General features: G+C 39.8%; 1 protein-coding gene across 1 annotated transcript; it reads right to left on the bottom strand.

The window, feature by feature from the left end:
• Positions 1-2,116: 2,116 nt before the first annotated feature.
• On the bottom strand, positions 2,117-10,604 carry LOC105619076 (insulin-like growth factor-binding protein complex acid labile subunit). The gene is made up of 8 exons (XM_012200607.1): positions 10,189-10,604; positions 7,579-7,747; positions 6,931-7,064; positions 6,224-6,485; positions 4,939-5,205; positions 4,232-4,477; positions 3,927-4,128; positions 2,117-2,355 (listed from the first exon to the last, which is right to left on the bottom strand). Exons 1-8 carry the CDS (start codon positions 10,602-10,604, stop codon positions 2,117-2,119), a joined length of 1,935 nt encoding a protein of 644 aa, XP_012055997.1.
• Positions 10,605-11,438: the final 834 nt, after the last annotated feature.

Below are 11,438 nucleotides of genomic sequence, written 5' to 3'. Positions count from 1 at the left end.
GAATGGTACCTACACATATAACATTGCGTCGTAGACATTGCGAGAAATTCACTTATAAGTAAAATCAGTACAGTATTTGGATCTTAATGTTAATATACCGTTGATCATCTTTAATAATATTTCATATACTTGCATACTTATTAGATAGGCGTTATATTTGCTCATTGTAATACTTGATCATTTCTTTCACGATTCTCGCGATGCCTTTCCACGACGTAAAGTTATTCTTCATTAAAATACTTAATAGAGATAAATTATTTTGATTTTGAATTCTAGCTAAAATTAAGCTAGCAGTCGTGCTATTGGCTGCCTTCTGCATGTGTATATATATCTATATATATGAAAAATCAAGAAATACTAATCATGCCCGTTTAAAATGTATAATTGATGCCTATTTCTGCCAATGTAGATTAACTTTAATCTCGGTTCAACTTATTCTTGATTCTTTTATAATTCTTAGAACTAGAAAAAGAGTTAAATAAAAATTAAACTACATTGGTAGAAAACAATGAACGTAATAAATTTAATAATCTCGAGTCAAAATGGCGCCATTTGCACGGTAATCTTTTTAAGGATCTTACAAATTTTCGTGTTACATTTATATAACCGAAATCTTCGATTTACAAACACATTTAATTTTGCAATATCGATTAAGGGAAGAATGCTTCGTGACGTGTTTCTTTTCGCGAATCTTTCGGAAGAATGGACGTTTACGCTATATTTACCGTAATATTATTATTTACGCGCGTATGGAATAACCGAACATCGTTCGCGGATGACGGACGGGCTGATCCCATTATGTATGCGTAGAGGCACGCTGATAACAATTCGTCCCTATTGGCACGAGTTAATGAAGGAGTCAATTGATCGCCCACTGCCAATCTGCCCATGCCAATGGCATAAAGTTAACAGATTTCATTTGCTCCATTGACCCGTCGGGAATTCATTTGCATATACATGACCATCGAAAAACTTGAGTGAAGACCAAAGTCTTCCGCGAGTTATATATTATATATTACGTTGTAAAATGTTGCTGTTGTTTCTTTATTCGTATCGTCACTCTGTGATATGTCGGAAATTTATCAAAAAAAAAGATGATTAACATATTTCCGCTGTGGGTTCGAAACACTGTACGTGCCTTTCCAAAATACAATGATATTCAATATATATTTTTTATTGCTTTGTCATATTGTGAATGCAATTGTCGAGAACGCATACGTTTAAGCGAAAAAGAGCGAATTGATACTTAGCGAATATAAGAATGAATCAATCCATGATGGAATCGCCAATCCATGTCGCCAATCGATGCGATATCGAATTTCGCAGACACATCGGCCATTCTCTATTTCGCACGTTCAACGAAGAGAAAAATTTAAGACTTACTTCTACATAAACACGGAAATTTTCGCCGGTGAAGACTATTTACAATGCATGGGCATGTAAGGACCTCATCTGTTACCGAACAGAAAAGTGAATATAATTTATTAGCACGCAGTACAATTCGTTTTCTCTTACAACGTAAGGAATCTGGATCTTGAATTTTTCTCAAATTATTTCAAGATACCATTATCAAATAAACGAGTGATCCTCGTTCGAATATCCAACGGGATATTTTTAGACGCGCAAGATTTCTCCTAAGTATACATACTTATCGAAGCTATCTTGATCCGTCTCGAGATTTGCTACGACTAAAGAAGGTGCTTCTCTTTGTTCGGCGACTTGCGAGATCGCCGAGCGTGCAAAATCGCTTCTCTATTTATGTGCCGAGACAAACGCACAAACACACCGCCACCTTCGAAATCACTGGGAAAACGAAATTCTCCAAGAACACTCGAAAGTATCCTCGAGCATGTTACATTTCATGTATATACACGCGATGCGCACTACAATGGGTGTCTACGGAGACAGCGTGTCGTTTCTAATAATCGTTCCACTCATACTTTGGTGGTCTACTTCGCGCCTTTCTCGCCATCTCGTCCAAACGAAGACATTAAGTTCTTGCGCGAATTTCTCAGATCTCTCCTCCTTTTCATCATTGGATCTTCACCCTGCTTGCTGTGGTGCTCACGCAATTATTCTCATAAGGCCAGCACGCACCGCGGCGATGCTGGAGCCTTTACTCGAGGGTGGCAGCGAAGGACACGTTGCTTCTGGATGCGGCCGCTGCGGCGGCCAACTGCAGAAGCGTCGGCGGTAGCGGTGCCGGTGGTAGCGCCGACGTCAATTCGATCATTGTCAACGGTGCGGGCGTTGTCGTGGTTGGACAATCGCTGCCGACCCCGTAAACCTTGGCGTGATTTACCTCAAGCGCGACGGTCAAGTCGGCCAGAGCGGCATCGCACAGCACGGGATTATCTGCGAACAACAAAGCGTGCGTGTGAGTGTAAGGGCTTACCGCATGACACACGATGAAGTGGAGCAACAATAAGATATGAGAAATACATGCAGCTTGCCCGTTCATGCATCACGGGCGATTTGATTTTTTCGTTTTCTTGTAGTATCTTGTGCTTTTATACAATATATTTTGCTATATCTCAGCCCTAAATTCAAGAGTCACAGTATTTTGATCATAAATTATCATAAAAAAAAATTATCGTAAAAACACGCGTGATTAATGACAATGTGGCGCCAGCTGTGATAACAAAGATTGCATAGTTGCAATATCAATCGTTAATAGCAATTGTCACATTCGTGGTTCGAAGGCTTTCCTAAACGTACAATTCTTGTCGCAAGTCTCCTGAGTTTCTCGGTGCGAAATCGTAAGCGAAGCAGGGAAAGAAAGTGTCAAATAAAAGCTGAGACCTGTAGCCAGAAGATAACGGGATTGGGCACGATAGCGTGGCTGCAAAGAGACAGAGTCGATACATTAACAATAACAAAGCTCAACAGACAGACGCCGGTATATAATAAATCGAGATGGCGCCGCAGCGGGGGTTATCGCGAGAAATGTAACCGTTGTAACAAATAATGTACGCCTCGGGAGCCAAACGGAGCCAGGCGATTATCAGCCAGTAATTTATTTTCCGTCCCCTTTGCGCCCGGCTGCTCTCTTCACCAGTCCCTTCTCTCACTCTTTTTCCCCTTGCTCGCCTTCCCACCGTTTGTTTGTCCACGCTGGACCTTACAAGCGGTGTTTATTAATTATGCGATGCCGCTGGCGCCACTCATCGTACTATCCTCTTCTATTAATATCTAATTGAATTTAATCGTTCATCAATCATTCATCAAATAATGTCGAACAGCCCCTAGTCGAAAAAGAAACAATATTAGTGAGAAAAAAGCAGAGAAGCAATATTAAATTGTGCAATCTCATAAAATTAGAATAAATATATCTTTAGATGTGTTTATTTCAGTATAGTGTGAAATTTATAGCTTATTAAATTTAATATTCGCTTGTGAGACATCAGAATTCTCTACGGAACGAAGAGTTGTCTCACCGAACGGAGATTCCTACGGGAATCAGAGTTTCGTTTACGACTGTTAACTCGATTACCGTTCGTCTGTGACGAATCTTTTACATACTGACCGAATAATAGATAACATTGCGCATTGCCTTGTTTTCTCACCAATGTGATTATGTATGATATATATCAAAATTAAATTCACGTGTCTTGTCGCCTTTAATTAAGAGTTATTTTATCGAGCAATATTATATAGATATATCTGGAATATTAAAAAAAAAGATGAATCACTTTTTTCTCATTGTTGTCCTTTTTTTTTCAGCTCACTAAGAGATGTATGACAGAAGAATCTTAAAAGTACAATACAATATCAATTCTAATATTTGTTATTATATAATATTATTATAAACAATCTGTTGTGTGCATGAATAGAAATACGTGCGGTAGCGTTAAATATGATACTAAAAGGCTGCGAAGAGAAATGCCTTGAAAAAAAGAGAGAGAGTGTATCTAATATAAGCTCACCTTGAAGGTATATACGTAGCACGTCGGGGACTCCGTGAATCGTGCATCGTGTATTAGCCACCAGCTCCGGCATGAGAGTACGTATTTGATTCATGCTAACATCGGCCCAGCAGAGCACCGGGAAACCGCGAAAATCTCGACCGGACAGCGTAACCAGGCGATTGTGCGACGCGTTCAGTTCCTCCAGCGACGGTAACCACGTCTAAATCATGATCGTACAATTGGTACACGATTATATCGCACATCAAATGAAGAAAAAGAAAAGGGAAAGCAAAAAGAAAATTCGAGTGGACTTTTATATTTACCTCCGACGTATCCTCGAGGGTGGTGAGTTGATTGTGCGAGATGTCGAGCACGCGTAACCCGTCGAGACCGCGCAAATCGCGCGGTCCAATCGTAGGGCCCAGCGCGTTGTGGCTAAGATTGAGCCTCTGCAGTTCTTTCATGCCTAGGAACAGAGAACCATCTAGACTACGCAGCTCGTTATGCTGAAGGCGCAGATCTTGGATAGTGCTGCCTGCAATCTCCTCGCCCTCTTCTTCCACCAAATTCTGCGGACATGAAGAATTAGAGTCCGACCGAAACTTTTGCCGAACCGAACATTACATGTCAATTTTAATCAAAACCGAAATAAAAAATAAGAATCTTACAAAGACCATATGTATAGACATGCCCATACATCATATTATACTTTTTCTTCATAAATATTACAATTGAAACAATAATTAAATTTCTGTGTGTCATTTTGACCAAAGAATGTATGTACTTCTTCTTCATAAACATTATAATTTAATTATTGAAACAATAATTACACATATTATAATTAATATTTATGAAGAAGAGCTATAAGCTTTTAGTCAAAACTGACACGTAATGAGTGTTCGTTTTCAGTTTCGGTAAAAGTTTCGATCGGACTCTATCAAGAATAGATTTCGACCGATCGTCAGATCAGACGTAAACAGTCTCGATGATAACATAGATACGTAAAGTATCGGATGACGTAGATACCTACCTCGGAGGACGGTCTTCCTCTGTGAAGTCTGGCGATCCGGTTATTCGACAGATCGAGCAATTTAAGTTCACGTAGACCGCGCAAGGAAGCCAAAGAAAATTCACGGAGCTCGTTGTGCGTCAAATTCAGGCACTTTAACGATCTGAGGGGATAAAGAGCGCTACTTCCATTTCCATCACCGTCCGCGCCGCCAAGAGACTTGAGAGAGTTGTGCCCGAGCTCGAGGTCCTCCAACATCTCGGCTTCTAAGAAATCGTCCGCGTTCAACTAAAGAGACATAATTTAGATGTCTTGAATTTCTATTCATAATATAATATGTGTGTAAACTGCGCAATCTAATTAACGCCATTCGAGTCGACGTGTCACGCAATTTGAACGAGAAAACCGCGACGTCCGTCTGTTTCATTCGAGTGTCGACTGTTGAGATCCTTCCGCCAGGCGGAAGGCGGTAATAATTACGTTACGTTGCGGTAATTGGCTCAATGTACGGCGCGCTTTTGCCTCCTCCTTTTGACACCCCCGTCATATCGCACGCGTTAAAGCGTAATATTCGAGAGCACGTGCGCTCCGAATGCACTCGCCTGACGATATAATTTCGTAGATTTACTCTCTCACTTTTAAATTCCTCGAAATTCTACTCTCTATCAAAGAGAAGACTATAGTATCTAGAAATATGTACTTAAAAACATGTACCTTAAACACATTAATTATTTTTTAATAATAAAATGTTTTCTGTTGGCTTATATTATTTTTTAAAAATATAAAATAAAATTTAAAAACTCTTAATCTTTAAAATAAAAATAAACAATAAATTCAAAGCTAATGAGAGTCAAAGCAGACGTGACCAATGATTCAATTACAAAACTTTGATTACTTTCCATTATACAAAATCTTTATTTTTGAACGTTTCGGCTCTCTTTGAAATCCTCTTCAGCAAAATTACTTTTTAATTAAATAGTAGTAAATATAACTGAGCAGCTAACATTAAAAATCTCATTATTGTTAAAAAATTAATTAGTGTCCCAAGGATTTCGAAAAATCTAAAAATTAAAGAGTAAATAATTAATATCTTTCAAGATATACGGGTCTTTCAGTACCCACAGTTTCCCCTGTATTCGTTTATTCAGTGTAAAAAACTTTTTGCAACAAAACTTTAGACAACAAAATTTTGTTATCGCGAACAAACAAATAAACATTTTATGTAGTACATGTCGACTTTCGTGCTACAAAATCAAGTATACACGATCGAAATCGAAGCTTAAAAAGAATATCGCGAACTAAATACCTCTTGCAATTCGTTATATGAGAGCTCCAGGAACTTTAGGCGCCTGGCTTTCTGCAGAGTGCCATCGAGATTTCGGATCTTGTTCTGCTGGAGAAAGAGAGTCTCCAGACGGTGAAGGTATCGGAACTCGGCCGGAAGATGCGTCAGCTTGTTATCCGCGGCGTAAAGCATCTTGAGATTGTGGCCGGACGATGGTAGCTCGCCATCGAGTGACGTGAGCTCGTTAGAATTAATGAGTAACCACTCGAGTTGATTCAAATCTCTGCAAAGAGCAAATAAGTGGGGCACGTGGCTAAATCGCGATGGCTAAATCCTGCTTTACGCTCCACGTATTCGCCGCCGAGCGAACACAGATTTCCAAGTACGATTTTAAAGGTCGATGATCAATAGTCCACGCAGGGAATTTCCTTTAATCAGCGATTCACAATGCAATGGCTCAATCATAGACGAAACGAATTAGATAAGAGACGTAGTGTCTAAACGCTAAGTAAACAGGATGGGTAAAATACTATGGTAACTTTTCAACTATGAATGCGAGTCTCAAAGATAATGGAGATTATACTTTTGTCAACAACATATTGCAGTTTATAATTTTTCGTAATATTAAATATAATTAATCGTAATATTAAAACTTGAATAATTCATTTTAATAATTCATTTTCATTTCGTGCTCGAACTGAGAAAAGATACTTTACGAGAAAAGATACCTTAGAGTATGATTTAGACTGTTCAAACGATTCCTGCCGACATGTAAATGTTTCACTAGAGGCGGTAGCGAACCCGGGATCATCTCAGAAATCGCATTTCCGGCCATAGCCAAATGCTGAAGTGTCGGATTGTGCTAAAATAACAAAAAAGTCATTAAATCACGACGTTGTGTAATGAGTTTGCTATCTCTTTTCTTTCTTTCTATATTTTTATTTAAATTTAAGATTCTTTTTCTTTTATCTTCTATTAATAACGTCTCTTTTAAATGCAAGATTGTCTTTCTTAGACTTTTAATACTAACTTCCGCTCTTTCATAATAACACTTGAGAATTTGCGCACTTTTAGATTTGCAAATATAGAATCTTCCTGTCAATTTGTGCAAAATATTCATAACACTGATAACACATAACTGATTGAATGAGTATATATAAAATCTGTTCTTTTCAAGCGAACTTCTTGCACAATTCATCTTTCCTTTTTTTTTGTGCAAATTGGAGGGAAAAAAATGAATACATAAAGTTCTGCTTAAAAGAATAGGTTTACGATCTATTGTGCCAACGCCCTCTCTATTTTATTATTTTTCTCTATTTTGATCCTCTTCTTTCGTAATGCGTGAGCTCTAAAGTTAAAGTAATCTAATCACTTACCTTGAAGTCATCCAAATCGATGCGGCTTATCCGATTCCTGCTGAGGTCTAAAGTTCGTAGCAATGACAGATGCGTCAAAATGTGCCTTGGTATCGAAGGTACCTCGTTGTCTGCGAGACTCAAATACTGCGTACGACCCAGACCGGCGAAAACGTCACCGTCCACGACCCTGCAAATCGTGATATGCATGCTTGTTCGGGTCCTTGACTTTAGGAAAACGATATGTGACATACGGTAATCACGCGAGCGGCATTTCCGCGCTTGTGATGTTTATTTTAAAGATCTGATTTTTGTATTAACACCAAAGAGCAGTAGTATTTCATATTTTCCTCTATTACAACGTTGTTTATCATTTGTGTAGTAATACGTGACCGGAGCAACGAGCTGAACCAATGAGGGGCCCTGAAAAAGTGGCGACGCGCCAGACGTTATCGTTCGATTATACACTTAGTGTTGGCTCACTGCGAGACTCGTTATTTAATTATTCCACGACGGTAAACACATACAACTTCCCGCGATAACTCGCGCGAAGAGGTCAGGCACGATTAAGATTTCATTCTTACGTCCCGTCCCTTCTCCCACTGTCTCGCGAGGATACTTAGCATTCCTATAAAAGAGACATACCTATAGTCCTCAAGGACCATCGATCTTTTTTCTTAATGCGAGATACGCGCAGCAGGATAATCAAGGAAGACTGGTAATTCGTCCTTTGTGTCGCTCGTAAAGGATGATGGCCACTGCGGGCATTATGCCGAGGAAAGATGAATAATACAGAACGAGAGCCAAACGTATGGACTGGAAAACTAGCAATCGTCTCGGTCGAGAACTCCTACACCGAATTCGTCGAGACGTATATTGAGACGATTTATCGCCTTTCTTCACCAATCTCCATGATAAAACCATTATGTAACGATATCCTGCTTCCGCTGTGTACTGGTCAACATATCACGCTTATTGTCACGTTTTGTTACAGCTTTATCTCTTCTCTAGTCTAAAACTTTTAGAGTAAATCTCACTTTGAAGAGTAAAATCTCACAAATGAAAAATTGAGCTCTTCTTTTTCAAGACTCAATTTTCATTTTTTAGAGTGAGATTTCACTTCAAAGAATTTAGAGAGTAATAATACTGGCCGGAGCTGTATAAAAAAAGAACTCACGATGAATGTTGAGAAACTTGCAGATAATTATAAACAAACTTATGGATGGACTGTCGTATTATAAAGTATTTGGAATTAACAATCAAGCTTGACGATTAGCTGTAAGATTTTAATAATGATCCACCGTTCATGGCAGTTTTTTCAGCGTACACCTCGACGAAAGTTCAAACGTCGGTTCAAACGTGTACGCAATGGCGCCGCGAACGCCTTCGCAAATACTCATTGTGGGAATTAAGATCGCTTCTTTGTTATACATATACAAATGCTTCCATTCAATGTCCGCAATAGCAGACGATGACCTTTTGCAAAGATACTGGCCGACCGTATCGACGTGTGTGGCACACTTCAGACGGAGACTACGCGGAGTACGCGGCTACGGATGACAGACGTGCACCATCTCCAACATTTCATTATCATTGCCTGCATTTTTCAATCAACTTTCCAATGTAATAAATAAATAAAGGACTAATAGTCTGTTTATTACAAATTTAAAAACTTTTTTAATTATATTTACTGTAAAGTAAATATAATTAACTTAATTGTTATTATAAATTTTCAATTATCACAATTAAATAAAAGACGACGTTTCGATTTTGTACTAGATCATCCATGTTAAATTAATATCCAATAATTAATATGTATACATAATCTAACAACTGATAATGTTGAGATCTGTGATACAAAAATCAGTTTTCAAATTTCACGGGAATTTTTTAATTTTGTGTGGAATTTCGATACAGATTATGCTCTGCTTCCTCTCTTCATATGAATATAATATTTCATCAGTTTAATAAAATTATTATATAATAGTAAAATTCCATGTTAAAAGACTGATGAGAAGCAGGAAGAATTATAATCCTTGTAACATTATTAAAATAAGGTAAAATTGTAGGTAATTTTCTGATATTAAATTATTGATAACAGTATACTATGATTATTCAAATAGGTCATTTGACTTTTCAAAAATATAAACAAACATTGCTTTCAATTTTTATATTTGACTTTTCAGTCGTTTCGTCAAATTTTCTGAAAAAAAAATTCAACTTGGTAATCGGCTTTACCGTCAAGCCTTCCTCCAAGTCCTATGTCAATCCATACTGAATTAATCCAGTATCTTAATCTTTAACTAATTAAAAAAAAAATAATCTGACGTATAGCAAAAGAATGCTGATTACAGAAAAGTTGCTTAGTTAATGTTTACCGCACTTGTGAGAAATACAGATGATCTCCGAAACCATCGTTATCTCTACATAACTGTATACACAGTGGGTTGTAGTAACCGTGACTGATAAATCGTGTCATTATCGCGCGTCCCCCCATGATTCTTTACGTCTCTTCGTCGAAGACTTCGGCACTTCGACATAATCTTACTGTTCAAGATTATCGTTCACGCATTAATAATTTTTCGATGGCAATGAAGTTCATCGACAGATCACTCGTTCCGTCGCACTTACCCAAGATGATCGTGATTCAGCTCAAGTCGAGTGATAGACATACGCAACTCTTTGAAGTCGTGGCGCGATATGTCGCGCAAATTCGAATGCGCTACTCGCAAGGTGATCTGCTGTTCGGGGGTGAATTTACCGCTCAATGCCTCGGCCAATTGGTCGAACGACTTCATCTTCTCACATAATACCTCAATACGCTCCCCTACATGATGGCCACTACCACCGTTTCCTCCACCGCCAGCATTGTTGTTCACGTTGGCGACCCCGCTGGTAGACGCGGCTACCGTCACCGCCGCCTGGTTGATAACGGGACTGGAAAACTCCTCTTGTCGGCAGGTGCATGGGCTGATCTCGCGGCGTACGGCGCAATGCAGACTCGTGCTGGCCGCGAGGCCAAGCAGCGTGTAGAGAATCCCGGACATGCTGTCACTTGACACGGGCGAAAGTACTGACTGTAAAATGTGATTACAGATGATGTCAAGGTGATTGTACGCGATCAAACGAAAAATAATGACGTTCCACAACGTGCGAAACGGTGAGACCACCCTCTGCGCGAGCACCACTTTCCAGAATGTTCTTTTTCGTCTCTGCCACTCGGTACACTATGTACACACGATATTACAGATCTCACAACGATAATTGTCCGATTTGACCGTATAACCATCTATTTTTCGTTAAGAAATAAACGTTGGCACAATGTCATAGCACGAAAAATTTCAAGTTGTCGCGGTGTTTTCGAACACCGCTGTCTACCGCCGATCACTAATCAACACTGGCAGGCGAAACCCAATACAGTAGCAGCAGCGACTGACAGCCACGTGTTATCTGTACTGTCGCTGATCCACACCATCCTACGAAATATAAGTTCACCGTGCCTCCCTCTCTCTTTTCTTTCGCTCTCTCCTCTCCTTTGCAGTCGCGGGGAACGCGCGAGAAGGAGGTTTATCGTCGTCGCCAACGGGCCTTCCTCTTGGCGCCACGGACGCGACGACGGCATTAAGTCGCGGCGCGCCGCGCGAGACTTACTTATAGTCGCAACCGAGTCGTCGCGTCGGTACCCACCGTGGCGCCGCACGCCTCCTTCAGCGAGGGACTCCCTCCGGGGCTCTTCTTCACTCTTCTTACGACCCCCTCCGTCGTATGTTACGCGCGTACACCGACGGGCTCATCTTCTTTTTCTACCGGCCGCGCGCTCACTCACCAACGGTCCAGCCCGGCCCGGCTCGGTTCCAACAGCTGCTCTCTCTCTCTCTCTC

The sequence above is a fragment of the Atta cephalotes genome (assembly GCF_000143395.1).
Source record: "Atta cephalotes unplaced genomic scaffold scaffold00019, whole genome shotgun sequence".
NCBI classification, from domain to species: Eukaryota; Metazoa; Arthropoda; class Insecta; order Hymenoptera; family Formicidae; genus Atta; species Atta cephalotes.
This window is presented reverse-complemented; position numbering and strand designations above follow the sequence as displayed.

Coding starts and splice junctions, on each gene's coding strand:
- LOC105619076 (XM_012200607.1), bottom strand. CDS start 10,604: ATGTCCGGGATTCTCTACACGCTGCTTGGCCTCGCGGCCAGCACGAGT. Junction 4,478..4,938: donor GAGGAAGACCGTCCTCCGAG/GTAGGTATCTAC, acceptor TCATGTCCGCAG/AATTTGGTGGAAGAAGAGGG. Junction 2,356..3,926: donor GCTACGTATATACCTTCAAG/GTGAGCTTATAT, acceptor TGTTGTTCGCAG/ATAATCCCGTGCTGTGCGAT.